Source organism: Cataglyphis hispanica, chromosome 2 (genome assembly GCF_021464435.1).
Source record: "Cataglyphis hispanica isolate Lineage 1 chromosome 2, ULB_Chis1_1.0, whole genome shotgun sequence".
Taxonomy (NCBI): Eukaryota; Metazoa; Arthropoda; class Insecta; order Hymenoptera; family Formicidae; genus Cataglyphis; species Cataglyphis hispanica.
Genome location: NC_065955.1, coordinates 12901319 through 12919069, shown reverse-complemented (window position 1 = coordinate 12919069; position 17751 = coordinate 12901319). Strand labels below are relative to the sequence as shown.

The 17751-nt window shown below is 32.0% G+C and overlaps 3 protein-coding genes across 3 annotated transcripts; all 3 read right to left on the bottom strand.

Moving 5' to 3' along the window:
- Window positions 1-32: 32 nt before the first annotated feature.
- LOC126858903 (paramyosin, long form) lies at window positions 33-16783 on the bottom strand. Its single transcript, XM_050609588.1, has 16 exons — window positions 16373-16783; window positions 14934-14990; window positions 12582-12668; window positions 12294-12460; window positions 9174-9411; window positions 8952-9071; window positions 8519-8668; window positions 8231-8377; window positions 7844-8060; window positions 7437-7564; window positions 7021-7133; window positions 2338-2533; window positions 2132-2260; window positions 1568-1939; window positions 861-1312; window positions 33-674 (listed from the first exon to the last, which is right to left on the bottom strand). Exons 1-15 carry the CDS (start codon window positions 16487-16489, stop codon window positions 917-919), a joined length of 2634 nt encoding a protein of 877 aa, XP_050465545.1. The 5' UTR covers window positions 16490-16783; the 3' UTR covers window positions 33-674; window positions 861-916.
- Window positions 2451-4230, bottom strand: LOC126858934 (uncharacterized). Its single transcript, XM_050609673.1, has one exon. It carries the CDS (start codon window positions 3668-3670, stop codon window positions 3182-3184), a length of 489 nt encoding a protein of 162 aa, XP_050465630.1. The 5' UTR covers window positions 3671-4230; the 3' UTR covers window positions 2451-3181.
- On the bottom strand, window positions 4700-5792 carry LOC126858938 (paramyosin, short form-like). Its single transcript, XM_050609677.1, has one exon. It carries the CDS (start codon window positions 5625-5627, stop codon window positions 5301-5303), a length of 327 nt encoding a protein of 108 aa, XP_050465634.1. The 5' UTR covers window positions 5628-5792; the 3' UTR covers window positions 4700-5300.
- Window positions 16784-17751: the final 968 nt, after the last annotated feature.

Below are 17751 nucleotides of genomic sequence, written 5' to 3'. Positions count from 1 at the left end.
GAGAAGCATAAAAAATGAAACACACAAACATCTTCGTACGTACGCGTTTCACTTTATTTATTAAATTAATATTGACACAGGTTATTGGTATGTTGTACAGTGAGAGTTGTGTATATGGGTAATAGTTACCTATCTATATGTAATAATAGAATAGAGAGATTTAAAGTTATCCCATTTAAATACAATTGCGACACGCGCGAATAGAAATGACATAAATTGCCATTGCTCTCCTCTCATGTTCCTTATCCGTTTTCTCTGCCCTTACGCTCGATTATACTTACATAATTGGGACGAGAAGATTGTTAACTTTGTTTTTATTTTCATAGCATAGTTGAACGATACATTGACTCTCGAATTCGAGTTTTTGATACTTTGCGCAAATCCCTTAAATAATGAGCGTTAATTTCCCTTTACTTTAACATTTTCGTTGCGACGTATCGCGTATTTCGTTGACGAAGCAATTTTCGATTTTTTATTTTTTTTTTTTTATTATGACGGGTCGTTATATGCTGATAATTGCACTCGCATCGAGATTTATATATATGTTTATGTATATTTATCATATATCTGGTTGCTCCAATTTTTATCCCTCGAAAATAATACCGTGAAAATTCTCAGCTCTTATGATGATTGATGTCGCATCTTTTTTTTTCGTTATGGCATGTTCACGGTGCCTGTCAAAAATAAGCATAGAACGAAATTTTCATTTCGATTAGAAATAATTGAAAAATGAAATTTTATTGTTATCTATTTATTTCATGTCAATAAATCCCTTTCCAATTATACGATTAATTAGGAATTAGTAAATTAAATTATTCTATAGTCATTAAATATTCATGTGATCTTTCTGTTATACATACATTTATAAAGACGCGACGTTCAAAGTGGCAAAGATGTTGGCGGTGACGGTAATGATTTAGGACAGCTCCTGCCTCGTTTCCTGGACAAGGTATACCTGGGAACCGGGCACAGTTGAGGTGGTAACAAAACTGCGATGTTTGGCGCGGATCAGGGTCAAGTTGCTCTCGGCGGTGTCGGCACGATCCTCTGCAGCCTCGAGCTCTCTTTGGAATCGGCGAACCCTGCTGACGCTCTGCTGAGACATGCCCTCTTGCTCCTGCAGCTGTCTCTTGTAAATGTTGACCTTCTGACTGGACTTATCAAGTGCTTCTTGTAGCAAGGCAATATTCTTTGAGTCCTCCTCAACTTGGATCATTACTTCCTTGATGTTGCGCTCCTTCTTACGCAAGATTTTCACAGTCTCGGCGTGTCGGCGCTTCTCCTCGTCCAGCTCGAGTTCCAGATCACGAATCTATGGCGATGACAGTTACCGTTAAAGCGATATTTATTAATAATTAATACATTGCAAAAATGGGATTTACACGCCAACAAAATATTATTGACGAAAGCTAAAAAACATTTCCATACACAATATAATAATATTACTATTATTTTATTAAGATTGAATCGTATATTAAAAAAAAAGCTTTAAAAAAAACTATTAATTACAGATTTATATTAAAAAATACAAAAATTTAAATTTGAGGAAAAATGTTTAAAATCTTACCCTGGCTTCAAGCTTACTGATGATGCGCTTGCCTCCAACAATAGCATTGGCCTCAACCTCTTCCAATCTCACGGACAAATTCTTCACTTCGATCTCCAATGATTTCTTGATAGCCTCGATCTTGACAATGCGCTCTTGTTCCTCATGAAGAATCTCGACAGTATGCTTGAGCTCGTTCTGCACTCTCTGGTATCTCTCATCGCTGACTCTCAATTCCTTAGTGACTTCTTCGTAATCTCCGGCCAAAGTGGTCAGTTCTTGCTCGAGTTTAGCCTTTGATGAGGCGATATTTACATTGATCGTGGTCAGCTCGTTGATGCGGCTAACCGATTCTTCGTATTGTTGCTCGACGGTCCTCTTTGCACGCAGAGCCTTTCGACATAACATATAATTTTACAGCTTGATACAGCGCCATTATATAATTCTTACATAAGTTATATTTGTTTGTCGTACCTTTGCTTATCCAGAGAATAAACTAAATGTTCCGAATACATTGTGTATAATTTATCTTTTTCAAGAAAGTTCAACATATCAATATTCAGCAAATAAATCTCATATACTTACAGATTCGTAATTACCGCGAACTTCCTCGAGCTCGGCTGTCAATGATTGGAGGCGGCGTTGACTGATGCCCAGTTGGTCCAGGGTCACTTGCAATTGGCGCTGTACTTCGTCGTAATGAGCTTGTAATTCCTGAAAAACGAGATGATCCAACGTGATACGAGCGCCAACATTTCGGGCGTGTTGGCAAATATAAATATGGCTATTACAGTCAGAGTGAGAGATTGCTTCTTGATGGTCTTTTGTAGATCGATATTATTCTTGTTGGCGACATCCAGGGACAATTCGAGCTCGGTAATCTGGATCTGGAGCTTCTTCTTTACGCGTTGAACCTCGGTCTTCAATTTCGTCTCGGCCTCCACCACACGGGCGTTCAGCTGCTCGATCTCAATGCTGGTCTGTTTGCTAATTAATTTCATTTGATGTAAACATCTCAAATAATTTTGTTATCCTTCACATTTTAATTGACAAATATTTGAACAATCTGGATAAAAGTTTTTAATTTTTTATAGAAATTTTTTAGTTAATATATATATATATATATATATATATATATATATAATAGTTAATATAATAGTTAATATAATAGTTAATAGTTAATATACTTCTTATTCTTAATTATTTAAACAATTTCGGAGTTTTTAATATTTTCTCTTATTTTTTTTATTATTTTTTAGTTTTCATTAATTTACCTTATCCAACCTGGGATTTAATTTTTTGCTGCTTCATTTTTGCACGATCACTTAAGAGAATCAGAATTAAAAATAAAATAACTTTTATTTGGAATATTTTTCTGTTTTTGAAAATTAATAATAATATTAAAAATATGTATAATTGTATGGAACAAGGAAATATTAAAATATAAGGAGTATGAAAGTGGTAAAATTTTGCTAGACATAAAATGAAATGCTCATCGAAATCGTTTATTTTAATCGTTAATTTTTCACGCATTCCTAAAAATTTTCTGTCTGTCTAAAAATTAAGATATTTTAATTTTCTGTGCTATTTGCTTGCTAGTTCTTGCAGAGAACTTGATCAAGACACAACTCTTACCTATCTAGCACGCTTAACATAATACTCGCATCCTCGACATTTATTTAAAAGCTCTTGCCTTGTCCGATCTCGGTACCTCTTATCTAGAAAATAATTGCTGGATTTCTGCTCAAATCCGCGCAGCTCTTTGCTAAGCCTATCAAGCGGTTGCGTCAGTTTATCCTCGTCGAACAGAACCTTGGTCCTTTTGTCTATCAGTCTGGCGTGTGCTTTGTCGTCCGAGAAAGTGTGCACAGTCTCCTTTTGGAACTTTCGGATGTCGGCCAACTCCTGGCTCTTGGACAAGTTCTTCAGGGTCTCTGTCATCAGCTGGAATTCTATCGCTCTTGCAGACTTTCCTCGCAGACTTTTACCATGTTCCAGTACATCCCGTCCTTCGGTCATCACCTGAACGTCCCTCAATGCTTGCATCTTAATATCGTTCATCGTCTCCTGCTGAATCTGCTTGGTCTCGCTGCGGGCGCGAGCGCTGGCGAGCATTAACGGCATCGGTATTCTCTTCAGGTTCTCTCCCGTCCGCGGTAGAATATCCTTGGTTACGCGACTGGCGTGCACGGTCTTGGCCAGGCTGAAGTCCGAACGATTTGCTATCTTCGGGCACGTCAGGCAGATAAATAGTCAGCATGAATTTTGTGCCCAGCGGCACGTTGCCCGTTCTTACACGGGCGTCTATCGGGCGCCACCGTTTTCCGTCGTGCACGCGCACTTACTCGACGCGGCCGCCTAAACTTAGCCGCGGCGGTCCAGAATGCGATTCGCGCTGCTCACGACCGACTCTCTTTAAAGATTCAAGAGCGACTGCCAATGCACCGAATGCATTGCCGGTACCTAGTGTCCCTTTCGTCCGAGAGACACGAGGTGGATTTTTTACTGCGCGACTTGGCAGATCGTTCCCGGGCCCGATCAGAATCGCGTGAAATGATCCAAATAATAGAGTGCCAAGAAATTGTTCGGCAGCATCTTCCGCGATATTTTTATTCTTAGTAGCTCAGTTAGATTCCTTGAATCGGTGTGATTGAAAGCTTTCTTAACGAATTATTTAGAAAAATTTTGTCTATATAAAATATCGAGCAAGAAAATATATTCTCTATTCTCTTTACATTATATTTTTAAATATACTTTATGTTAAGACAGATGAATTTTGTTTTCCTGTTCTAAAGAAATATAGAGATACGTCTTTCTGTCACGTTCGACGAAAATATATGAGAAATATTTCTTAGAGAAGATAACATGTTCAACAGCCAAATATTAGCAAAGCCAAGATGTGTATTGCATCCCGTGGCTGATGCAATTGACTTAACATAATAATGTATTAGAATTTCTTAAGAAACAATCTAAATAGTTACATTTGAAATTATAAATAGAAGAATTAAAAAGATTCTTGTGTATTATTTTAGGATTATTTGATTAATTAAATATTATTTGCCATATCTACACACACATACACTTCATATTCATATATTTCTTTAATATATTCATATATTTATTTAATTAATGATAATAGAGATTAATTGACATAAAAACTTACTTAATCAATTTTGATAAAATTATTAGTAATTTAATATCGCGTAAAGTAAATTAGTATAAATTCTATTTTATTTAAATTCTAAAGTTCTGCATATTTATTTATTTTTATTAAAATTTAGTTAATTTAATATTATTTCCTACGTCTAACTTGTAGAATTATAGTTTAAAAAAAAGGTCGTGTGAAGTATGTGTGTGTGTGTGTGTAAGCATAATTTTTAGGTAAACAAATTTGTTAATATAACTAATCTTTATATGTCTAATATTTTTTAGATATACAAAAAATTAAATAAATACGATTTTGATGTGCCCATTGTTATGCCCGATATTTCCATTATAGAGAATAGGCAAGAGTAAATTGCAAAACGAGAAGATATAACGACGTCAATGATGACACGAATTACGCACGGCATCCTTGCACATGTCTTTGATCACTCGAAACGAGGCAGTCTCTTCCGCGGCACCAAATTTAGAAACCGAAAAGGTCAAGCAGTCACCGAGTCGCACGGCACTCGGAAAACGGATCGCCTTGTATTTCCCAGAAAGTTCCTTTTCGAAAAGATTGATCAACCAAAGTATTTTCTCTTTTTTTACACTATCGTACCTTAAAGTGAGACAGGTGATCTTTGGCCTCGTCTTCGGCGTTGATCGCGTATTTAATGAGATTGTCTTTTGTATAGGGTTGCACCCTTTTGTCTTCCCATAAAACGCTACCATCAGACCAGGGTAATTCGGGTAACTCTATTCTTCTTTCAAATTTTGACTGAGTTGATCTCGAAATGCGTTGTTTGGTATCTATGTAATCAATCATGGGCTGATAGTAATTTATACCGTAGCTATAATTTCTATCGTAGATATATGTCGGATAATGTCGCCATTTTGACTCCAATGGCATGTGAATCGGTGGCATGTAACCCGCCATTTTTGGTAAAAGCTTTAAATATTCACACACAATCTTCACTTTATTTTTTAATACAAATGATTTATCTGTGATGTGAAGAAATATAGACAGTGATGTATCAAATCAGACTGTCGTTTAAATTGTTACAGTTTTCCTTTTTTTATTTTGATTTTATTCGTTTGCAATTTTCAGGTTTTCAGTTTTTGATCACGTAATGGATTTATGGAGGCAATATTCGTGATTTTTGTGGACAATTTTACAGATGCTGCTGTTACTCCTGTGACAGGACCGTCGACAAAAATTGGGCCGATGGTTAGGTAGTATCTTTATAGTTTTTGTTGTGATTGCCACATCGGGGACAACCAATCAGCACTTCTCAATAATAATTAGACCATGATTAATTAGATTTACTATACTTATTAATAGTGTCGTTCCGTTGTATAAGTTGTCATCGTGTGCCCTCATTAATGTCAAAATTTCTATTTGTATCTTTATAATATTCTCATTTAATAATAGAAATCAATCACTATAATTTGATTATTATTTTTTATATAATTTTACTTTTGTAAAGCGTAAACAATATATAAAATATCTATAAAATATCCATCTATATTTATAATATCTTGTATTATATTTCTTTTAATTTGATTTAATGATTGAATTTAGAATTAATATAATAAAGCAGATTAAATTTAGAGGGATCTTTTTTAATCTTGTAATAAAAATAATGTTTATACTATGAATGTCAATAATAGGAAATTTAATAAAATTAAAATAATAAATATTGCCAAAACCGGAAAACATAATTAATATTGATGTTACTGTTGGATATGAATAAATAGCTAGAGGTTGAATGAGAAAACATATATACATATAATGATTAATTGTGTGGAGCAATTGCGCCGATAAATTTAACTAATGATTTATTATGAGTCCTAATAATATAATACTATTCAACGAATAAAAATATCGATTGAAATTAAAATTGATTATTTCATAGCTTAAAATAATATGATTAATATTTATATCTTATTTTGCAACAACATTCTTTTGCAATTTGTATTATCGAATAAATTGGTGTAGAATAAATACAAACTTAGAATGCCAAGAAGGCGATCATGTAATATAAATTTTGATTAAAAATTAAAACACAACAGTTTGTTTTATATAAACATAATTGCATTGGCATTTTAGAATCTTTAAGAATGATTCTCTTTTTCTTAATCCCAGGTTGGAATAATGTATGTGTAATTTTATTTAAAAAAAATAAGAAGTAGGTTTTTTTAAAGATATGTAATTTTAACTAGGAAAAAAATTCAATAATTCATTAAAACTACTAAATAAATTATTAAATATTAATATCGAAAATTATATGAAACAAATAAAAACGATAAATTAATTTTTAAGAACTTACCGAATAACTTCGATTTCTTCGTCCTTTTCGGCAATGCGACGTTCGTATTCGTGACGCAGTTGACTCAATTCAGCTGACAATCTCTGAGAGCGCTGCTCCTCAATTTTGCGGCCCTATGTTGAATTTTTTTTAAACATTTTTTATATTTTTGAAGAACATTAATATAAAAACATGTTTCTCGATTTTTCTAATAAACTTGTCTTATTCTAATATAAATTTAAAAAAATGCTAATTTGAAGTACTATCTCGAAAATTAACACTTAAACTCGATATGAGATTACAAAATTCTTTTAAGATATTTTCTTGATTTTTTAAAAAATTTATTTTAATAATTTTATAAATATTTTTTTTATTTTCTTTTATACAAATTTTTATTAGCATAGTATTATGCTTTATTAATGTAAATAATCACTTACTGCTTCAGCTTCTTTATAAGCGGCAGCCAATTCTTCGCGTTCGTTCTCTAATCGGCGAAGTTCTAGCTCTAGTTCGTGGAGTCTACGATTCATGTCAGCCAATTGATTCTTAGCATCACTAAGATCATCTATAAAAAAATGAAAACATTATATAACGATTGAAAAAATTTTTTTACAAATTTAAATATTTACATTATCTTTTTCTATTTTATCAAGAAAATATTTAGTCGTTTAAAAAAGAATCTAGATAAAAGAATTATTATATATACAGTTAAAAATTCTTAATTTAAAAAAAAATTTTTAATTTTATTTAGAGTGTAAAACTGTTTGTAACACACTATTATAAAAATATACATTAATTATTATGTGTAATTTTGAGTTACATCTAAGAAAACGATAACAATTACCTCCAAGTTTCTTGTTTTCACGAGCCAATTGATCTTTCAATTCGCGGGTCTTATCGAGTTCGGCATTTACGCGTTGCAGCTCTTGTTGTTTGTTACGGAGATCGCGCTGACTTTGCTCGTACATGGCGAGAGATTCATCCAAACGAGTCTTTAATTCTATATTGACTTTTTCGAGATGCTCGACACGCTTCTGAAGTTCGCGAGCAGTTCCATTGGCCTTGACAAAAAAAATTATAAGAATATAATATTATATTTTAAATTCTTATAATATTATATTTTGAATTTTTTTTCAGAATTCTTCTGAAAAATATAATATTAAAAATATCTCTTTTCAGAAAAAGATGTGTCAGCAAAGGATTAACAGCGAATCTTGAAAGGGAAACTTACCTTCTCCAAATCAATGATCAGAACTTCCACTTCGGATTGCAAGCGCGATTTCTGTTTCTCGAGATTATTAATCTTCACAAGCAAGGTTTCGATGTGTTCTTCCTGTTCTTGAATGCGTGCGGTATATTTGCGACGAAGTTCCTCTACCTATGTAAAATTACATCAAAAGTTTTAAGATTATAGAGTCCATCATAAAAGAGAGATGAAAAAGATTAATGCGCGAGAATTTTAAATTGATTATTTATTATAAGTCAAATATAATTATTGCATCTCAAATATGTTATGTACCTCCTCAGCACGAGCATTAGCTTCGGTTTCATATTTCGATCTCCATACTGAGACTTCTCCGTTGGCCTTGACTAATTGACGTTCGATGTCCAAACGCGCCTCAGATTCTTCTTCCAGCTGAACGCGGACAGACTCCAATTCCACCTCAACCTGTTGATTTATATTAACAATAATAATCATATCTCATTTTTTAAAAAAAGGTACAAGTTTTTGTAATTGATGAAATATAAATATATGAATATATACATATATACATATACATACATACATACATACACACCTATACATACATACACATACATATATATATATATATATATATATATAATTTATATGTATATAGCATATTAATAAATGTTGATGTGTTGCTATTTTTAAAAGAATTGTTAAAATTGATTATATAATAAATATTATATATCTATTGAAATCATACCTGATGCAGCGAAGCCTCGACCAATGAACGACGGCGTTCTTCATCTTCAAGGCGACGACGAGCATCCTCGAGTTGACCCGCAATTTGCGTTTTTAAGTAGGTAATATTCTCGATGTTTACCTAAAATTTTAAACAAGTATTTATGATGTAGTGAGATTTATAGTGAATTGGAAAATATAATCACGCTTTTTATTATTAAGCTATTATTATTAAAATATTTACCTTGAGATCTTGCACCTCTTTTACCAATTCAATGTTCTCTTGAGATAGCCGAGTTTTATGACTAGTGATGTCGACAATTGTACGGTTTAATTCCTCAATCTTGACATTCAATTCAGATATGTGCACTTCGAGTTTTTCCACTGTTTTAATCGACAGCAATTTTTCTTTAGTAACATTATCAAGCTGAGCGAGAAGTTCGTACACCTCTTGCTGGAATTTAGATTTTTCCTTGTCAGCTCTGAAATCATACATTGGCCTTGCTAAAAAAATTTATTTGGGATCTAGCTTATTACTTAAGATGGTACTTGAAGACATTATTTTGCTTTTCTTAAATTGCGTTTAATTTAAAAAGATGATGGAGAAAAAAATTAGCCTCACGAAAAGCACTCTTTAAAATCATAAAAAACTTTTTGCGCAATATGGACTTATTGTGAATTAGTTATTGTTAATTAGTAAAAGGGAAACTAATGATCTAATCAATATGTTATAACTTTCATATAATGACGTAAATCAATATTGAGACGCTGTTTTTATATTTTTGATTAGACCAACAAAGATAGATAAAATATAAATCTGATTAAAAATATGTAAATAGCATAAAAAATATATCTTTTTAATCATTTATATTTTGCAAGAAAATGCAATAAATTATAGCAGAAAACAATGAGTCAAAGATGATTACTTATATGTAAAATTATTTCGGTAACTTTCCTTATAAAATAAATAAAAATATGAATAGAGCAAATTTGCTAAACACAAAATATTATATGTAAATATATATGTATTTCTGAGATAATTAAATAATATTTCGATGCTTTAAGCAAGCGTAAAATATATATTTGCATTTTGGCATTTCCTATTTTTTAATTACTTCTCAAAAATAATTTAAAAAATATTTATCTCAGTAAATTGAAATAATATGTCAGTAATATTAGACAATGGAAGAAAAGATTTAAAAAGTAAATATATATATATATAGTTTACATGATATTAATACAGATCTTAAAACGATATACGATAAATCTTTTCTTATATTATTTATGCGCAATGCACTGATAAAAACATTACTCGCGATTTTATTTTCTTAGGATACGCACAATAAATTTATTATTATTTAATTTAGGCGATATTAGACCTATACATCTACATATGTAAAGAGGGTGTAAGGTATCGGTTAGCCGATTCTTGGGGATAGTGGGGATTTGTGCCGGTCGCGTGTACTAATATGGCGCGCCAACGTTGGGGTTGCGGATTACCGCGCGACTCGAACGGTTAAAAATAGTCATAAGCCAAGTAACCACGCAAGCAAAAAGAAGACAGAGAGAGAGAGAGAGAGAAACGCGTGATAGAGAAAGACAATGTGTCTTCGCATTGAGAAAGAGAGAGAAAGAATTGCGTGTTGCAGTTTTACACAGAGACCTAGATCTACCTAAAATGTACCCTTCCTTTTCTACGAATAAGTAAAAATATATTTTTTTTATATGCTATTACACTTGTGACTTGATTGAATCTATTTCAAATCTGAGATCAATATTTCGAAATTTATAGACAAATTTGCAACAATGAATAATGATAGATAGAATTATCGAAAATTATTATGCAAGATTATTACGAAAAATGTTTTCAGTGAAAATGAATGTGTAGATTGGTTTTCCTATATTTATGATATACAAAACTTTTGCCAAAGTCATAGGTGTGTAGGTAATGATCATAATTTATAATCGGCGGTGAAATCACTATCTGCAAAATATAACCAGATGATTAAATTTGATACTACTTACGTGGTTGGATGGCTAAAACTAGTAACAGCTGTGTTGAATAATTATTATTTTTGGCAATGATATGTTAACTATTTTGAGATAATCTTTAGACAATTACGTGTGTTTTTCAATAATTTATATATAATAAGTATTGTAAGTATGAGTACTTAAAATTTTTATATAATAAAAACATGTAATTTTTATAAATAAATAATTTAAATGTGTAATTGTGTATAATTATATATGTTTTATTATGAATCTCAGTTATAATGCAAAATTCATGTAAATATCACTGTTTCAAATATTACTATGTAGAATTTAAATGTACTCACGAAAAAATGTTGATCTATCAAAGATTTTCTTTTTTTAACTAATCATTAAATATATATAAAATTTTTTGACATATACAATTCTTTTTCCATTAACTAAAAATTATATTTGAGAATATTATGTGTGTGTGCGTGTGTGTGTGTGTGTGTGTGTGTGTGTGTGTGTGTGTGTGTGTGTGTGTGATTTTATGATTGTTTACTTCGATTATAGAATAATATTTTGAATTATTTATCTTTGAGAATTTACTTGTAAACCCAAGTTTCGCATTTTAGAAAATAATTATTTGAAAGAAGGTTTATTTTTACTTGATTCCATTTTTTTATCAAAAGCTTTCATAACAAATCTAAAAACGATCACGGACAATCGTCAGTCTAATTAAGTATCAACGTCCTTGTAAACGACAAAATCGGCGTCTCGAACAAATGATTATGTTTAGAAGAGCCGATCTACCGAATCTTCGTGTATTTCAGTTGCGAGTCCGTTCTCGGCTTGGATTATGGCCAATGTGACTGATATAATTTACACAAATCTTCTTACGTACATTCACTCTCGTTTATGATGAACCGTGCTATAATTATCCACGTGATATCGTGACTCATTACATCTCTTCCCTTTTAACGTCTTGCCTTTTCCCAAATATTGCACGACGCTTCTTTACGGAATCGATTATTTGCTACGCGCCGAATTTCCGGCTAGTTCCCCCAGATGTTTATTGAAGCTGCCGAGCAACGCGCTTATATGCATTCAAAGGAGAGATTAGCAAATGTTTACACTGCGGCTGCTTTGCGATCACGAATATATACGTGTGCCTTTAGACTTTCTGAAATGTACGGAATTCTGATCTCTGTCAGCCATTTCGATTTTCTAATGGAAATATCAAATTTAAACTGTTCAAAATGTCTAAGGAATAACTGAGGCAGATAGTTAAAAAAATATAGAAATACAAATTATATTATCAACTCTTAATGTATTATAGATTTCACAATCAGAGATGGGAAGAATTCTATTAATTACAATCACGATTACCAACCTGGCACGTGCTTTCGAGAGCTGGTCAATCTGATCTTGGAAATCAACGACGACTTCCTGATGTTTTTTGCGCAAAAGGTGTGCGGTCTCCTCGCTCTCAAGATGGACATCTTCGAGTAATTTGCGCAACTTGGCCAATTCTATGTCTCTTTTCTTGTTGATCTCGAACTGCATAAAAATATCATTTCAATTTACAAATAACTTAAACAAGCTACTTAATTTTAGTTTTTTTAATGACCACTTAAGTGAGCTAAAGAAAGAATTATTTCTGTGAGATGTAAATGCTTACTTGAGATTCGGCGCCACCCTCAGCCTCTTCGAGACGTTCGGACAGCTGGATGACTTGCACGCTTAAATCAGCGCGCTCGCGTTCGATCTGAAATATTGAAAAAATAAGAAAAGATTGAAGAATTTTTTTTTGACTCAGAAGTAAAAAAGGATTAGCTAAAACAATATTTCATGTTCAATTAAAATTGATGATGAAAAGTAACAATTATCCCTCAAAATAAAATAAATTGTAATGAATAGAATCAGATATTTTTATTATTAAAACATTTTTTTGAACTTAAAATAGTATCATGTTTTATGTTTTTTGATCTCTATATAAATTGGCATGTGCAATTAGATTTTCAAAAATGAATCTTTCAATAATGAATACAACCGCCGTTATACATATTTTAAACAAAAAGATCATGTAATGTATATTTTGCTAGAATATCTTTAGCGATAACTTGACGTCAAGTTTCTTCATATCATGAATAGAAGAATCTATTTTTGACTGCGACGTGTCTATATCGGGAACTTTATTCATATTAGAAACGAGGCGTTTATTGTGAGAAAATAAAATCACGACACCGTTTTTACGATCACACACACATACACAGTTACGTGAAATTATTTAATATAATTTTTTTTAATTGATGTATATTGCATTTTATATTATGTGTGTATATATATATGATTAATATTTTAATTAAGTTATTTAAAATATAACAAATTAGAAAATAAAATAAAAATAAATTTAATAAAAAATTACTATTATTGATAATTTAGTTTGAATATTGTATACAAATTAAATTTTTGTTTTGCTAAACTTATAAGAGAGTTATGTATGTATACATACATATATATATATATATATATATATATATATATATTAAACTTATTAATTTGATATAAGTTTAAATAAATTAAATTGTTACATATTCATATAACTGTGTAATATATACAAAAAATTAAATTAATTATTAATTTTTGCATATTTTTTCAAGACACTTGCAATTTCTAAATGTATATAAGGTATATAATATATGCATTTTGAATTTCTAAAAAAAATATGTGAAGTGTTATGAAAGAGCCTATATCGTGTTAACCGTTATTCCAATTTTCGGATTTTATAGCCTCGAAGCACGAGGAAAATTTTTGGCAGTCGTCCAAGTCACGTATTACAGCGTGCGTTACATAGGAATTCGATTTTTGTGGAATTTGAACGATGAAATCCGAGAAGTTTTTTTTAAAATTTAATTTCTAGTTTGAAAGTGGAATGTGCGTTTTGTTACACGCATGTAATTGTACAAATGTTATCACTGAAGAGTGAGAATTTCCGTTCTCGCAGTATACAATTTTGTCAGGCATATACGGATTTTTAAAAAATTCTATAAAAACCAATTCCTTAAATAAAAAAAAAAAAAATTTCTTTTTAGAAATAGAAAGATTAATTCCAATGTAAAAAACAATACGTGTTCTCGTGTTGATGAAAAGAAGTATTTTTCAAAATATTAATTTTCTTATGTGGATATTTATGAATCGCTCAAATTTTTGAGGAGATTATATGATAGTGTTTATAAAAGTAGGCAAGCAGTGTTGGATACAGCGCCGGAATGTGAGAACGATCCCGAAGAGCTTCACGTTCCTAAAAATAGAGGCAACTCAAGAGCTGGACATTTCGACCTAGTGCTCCCCACTCTGCAATGGATTAGCATCCTCAGTTCATTTTCATCTCCATCTCTGAACTAGTGATATCTGATAACGAGCACTTTGTCGATAAAGAACTGTAATTCTTTTAGATAACGTGATGCTCTTTAGTAACAAATATTCTTAATATTATTTCGTAAATCCTGATGTTTATAAATAGTAAAAAAATTTCTAAAAAAAGGAATTTTCATAGAAACAGAATTTTTATAATTCTCTCGTTTAATGAGAGTATTTTTATATTTAAATCATCAAAATGGCTTTATATCCTATTTTATCTCTTTGATTATGCTTATTATATCATGCTTATTATTACGCATGATGTAATGAGAAGAGAAAATTGCTCTCTGAAAAACACTGAAAAATTTCTTTTTAACAATTAATGTCATGTTTTAATTATTATGATGAAATAATTATTTAATATTTTAAGCGCGCGTTAACCAATTTTCAAATAAATTTGCAATAGTTACCTCGATATTTTAGCATAATCTCATTTTTTAGAAAATAAAATCAAAAAATAATAAAAATAAAATACAATATTAAACTTTTATTTTGATTTAATTGAAATATAAAAGTAATCTCTCGAAAAATACTGTATCAAATATCACATGCATCCGTTTAAAAAGCGTCAAGAGTGTTTAGATATTGTAAAGACATTCATGGAACTCACCCTCTGACGCAGCTCCCTCTCAGACTCCAGATCATCCTGCAATAGGCGAATTTTGTCCTGAAAAGAGAGGCAATAAGGATTAGAGGATATCACGGCGCCTGTTATAGAGGGTCGACGCTTTACGTAATCGCTCGACGAAAATATCCAAGCGCGGAGGCTTGGTATTTCGGAAAGACGGACGACCTCCGCCGAATAGATTCGTCCTCGGGAGAAGGAGAGAACGACATCGCGACGTCTCTGTTCAGCGGTGTCTTCGAGTCGCTCGTCTGGATTATTTCAAGAAAGGCGTATGCTGACGTTTAGATTACGCCGGGATAAACAGTCAGACACCACTATATTTGCAAGAGTTAAAGAAGTGATCTTACTTGGTCATGTGGAGGCGGCTGTACGCTCCCTCACATTTTTCTTGATAACGTCTTAAAGGAGCAAAATCCGAAAAGATCCAGTAAGGAATCTCGTCGGATGATATCTCGAAGCGGGGTATCGATCTGGTGCTTTGGCACGATCGTCATTTCAGACCGATATTTCGCTGACTATTTTTATACACGAGCAATCCGATAGCTACAGAACGATCGTACACTTTGCTTTCTCGTCGGGTTGGCACTAACATCCCTTATGGTCACTGAACTTTCGCGGTTCACTACCTTCGCGATTTAGTCACTGCTCCGCATTGTTCACGTGTATCACTTAGATGGTTTCGTTTCGGTGGCGTGCGAAAACTTCTCTAACAAGCTTCATCTTCATTAAAATCTTAGCAGTTATTCGACGCGATCATTGTGCGTTTCCTCAGGAAGCGCTGAAGAACGTCGGTCAATACGTTGCCCTCTTTCACTTGCCGTCATTATACCTAGTCGTTGCTTAGTCATCGATATACATCGAATAGCTTGGAAAATATAATTTTATTGATTTGTTCCAATTCTCTATCTTACTTTAAAGTACAATTTTTTTGCATTTTTGGAAAAATAATTATTTAATTTTGAATATCAGATAAATTTTCAACAATCAAATACATAAAAAATTTTAATTTTTATAAAATAAAAGAAACTTTCTCTATTAGCTTAGTAGTAATATATAAAAATTTATTTTATCAGAATTTTATTTAATATATATATTTAATACAAGTTTTTATCAATTATTTAAAATAATATTTATTAAAATTAAATTTCAATTTTATATACAAATTCTTTTTGTTTCATTAAATTTCTGACAATACGATTTTTTTCAACTAATTTTAGGTGATTCTTTGAAGACGATATAACACAAGCTATATCAATTATTTATTAATTATTCTTTTTTTTTATCCAAGTTACTTGGAGTATAATTAAAGAACCATTCAAAATTTTTAGTAATGATCATTTAAAAAAGCAAATTTTTTTCTTTCGTCTGTCGTTCTCTCCTACCAAGGGACAAATCAGAGGCATTTTTTTCGCAGGACCTACCTCGAGTCTGCTGAGAGCGCTCAGGTCGGCGCTATATTCGATGCTAACATCGGCAGTACCACCACCCGTAGAACGGTACGTGTATTTGGAGCTCTTGGCAACCGCTGAAGACGACATCTTCTTTGCTTTATCTTCTCTGCTTGTCTTCAACAATGAATCTGGTTCCTTTAGTACTTTGTGAGATTCAAGTTTTCTTGCGTATCCTTCAATTCGAGCACCCTCTTCACCTGTAAGGATCTTTCTGTTTGCCACTGGCTAAGTCAAGTTGCTTCGGCCTCAATTGTTGGCGAGTTCACTTCTACTTTCTTCCACGCTCTTCTTCTTCTTCTTCCTTCTCTTCGAGGTTTCGGAGCCGACCAGCGCCCTACTCGTAGTGCGCGACCCGTCGTCGTTCGTATGGCGCGCCGGCCGCTTCATTGCTTCGTCAAAATGATGATCAACGCAAGCGCACTGATGCTAAACCCCCACCAGGAACAGCAAACGAGTTCGTCATCGTCGTCGTTCTTGTTGTCTTCATCATCATCGAGGGGAAACCACCAAGCAAGACGCTAGACGCCTACGTTGTCGAAAGGCAGTTGCCAAATCGACTTAGATGCGGCCGACTACGGTGGAAGAGATGCCGAGTGGAGGGTGTCGCTTCTTAATGACTTCATTATTCGTGAATTTTAAAATTCACCATCAAGAAATTTATTCTTTAGCATTTCCTGAATTATTTCTCGAAAATTAAAATAAAATATATTACATTTCTTGATTTTCATTGAATATTGAATTTATTAGATAAAGATTTTTCATGATACTTACTTGAATGTTTTCAATTAATTTATTAGTTGTATAAGAATTGATTATAATCAGAGAAGGTTATGTATAATAAATACAAAAATATAACTAATATAATTCAAATTAAATATTAATTAGAGCTAGACGGATCTAGAAAGATGTGACATAAGATTCGCTCGCGCCATAACTCTCTTCTCCCTCTACTATCATTATCAAAAAATAAATACGTAAGGTATAAGTTTTCTGTTCTAAATGCATGATTTATTCCATAATCCATTCCTTTCTTTTTCTACCTACATAGAAATATTTTTAAAATATAATTTAAAGAGACTAAACTTTTTTTCTCTTTTTATATTTTTTTTTCTTTTTTTTTTGAACATGAAAAAATATATGATAAAATATATATTATACATTGAAATTTACGTGACAGAAAAATAGAGATATGGTATTATAGAAATAATTATTTGATTAATCTTGAATTATGTATTTCGCATCGCAATGTATTCGGCGTCGCTGGAATTAAATCGAGCGGCCTGTGATTCCCAAAGGGGATTGTTTGTCCAGAATTCGTGCACATATAGATACAACTGCGTCGTAACTAG

Excerpts from the sequence above, each read along its gene's own strand:
- LOC126858938 (XM_050609677.1), bottom strand. The coding sequence starts at position 5,627 with ATGGCGGGTTACATGCCACCGATTCACATGCCATTGGAGTCAAAATGG.
- LOC126858934 (XM_050609673.1), bottom strand. The coding sequence starts at position 3,670 with ATGCCGTTAATGCTCGCCAGCGCTCGCGCCCGCAGCGAGACCAAGCAG.
- LOC126858903 (XM_050609588.1), bottom strand. The coding sequence starts at position 16,489 with ATGTCGTCTTCAGCGGTTGCCAAGAGCTCCAAATACACGTACCGTTCT. Across the intron at positions 8,669-8,951 it reads TCGAGGCTTCGCTGCATCAG|GTTGAGGTGGAATTGGAGTC; the intron begins GTATGATTTCAA and ends ATAAATCAACAG. Across the intron at positions 8,061-8,230 it reads TGATCATTGATTTGGAGAAG|GCCAATGGAACTGCTCGCGA; the intron begins GTAAGTTTCCCT and ends TTTTTTGTCAAG.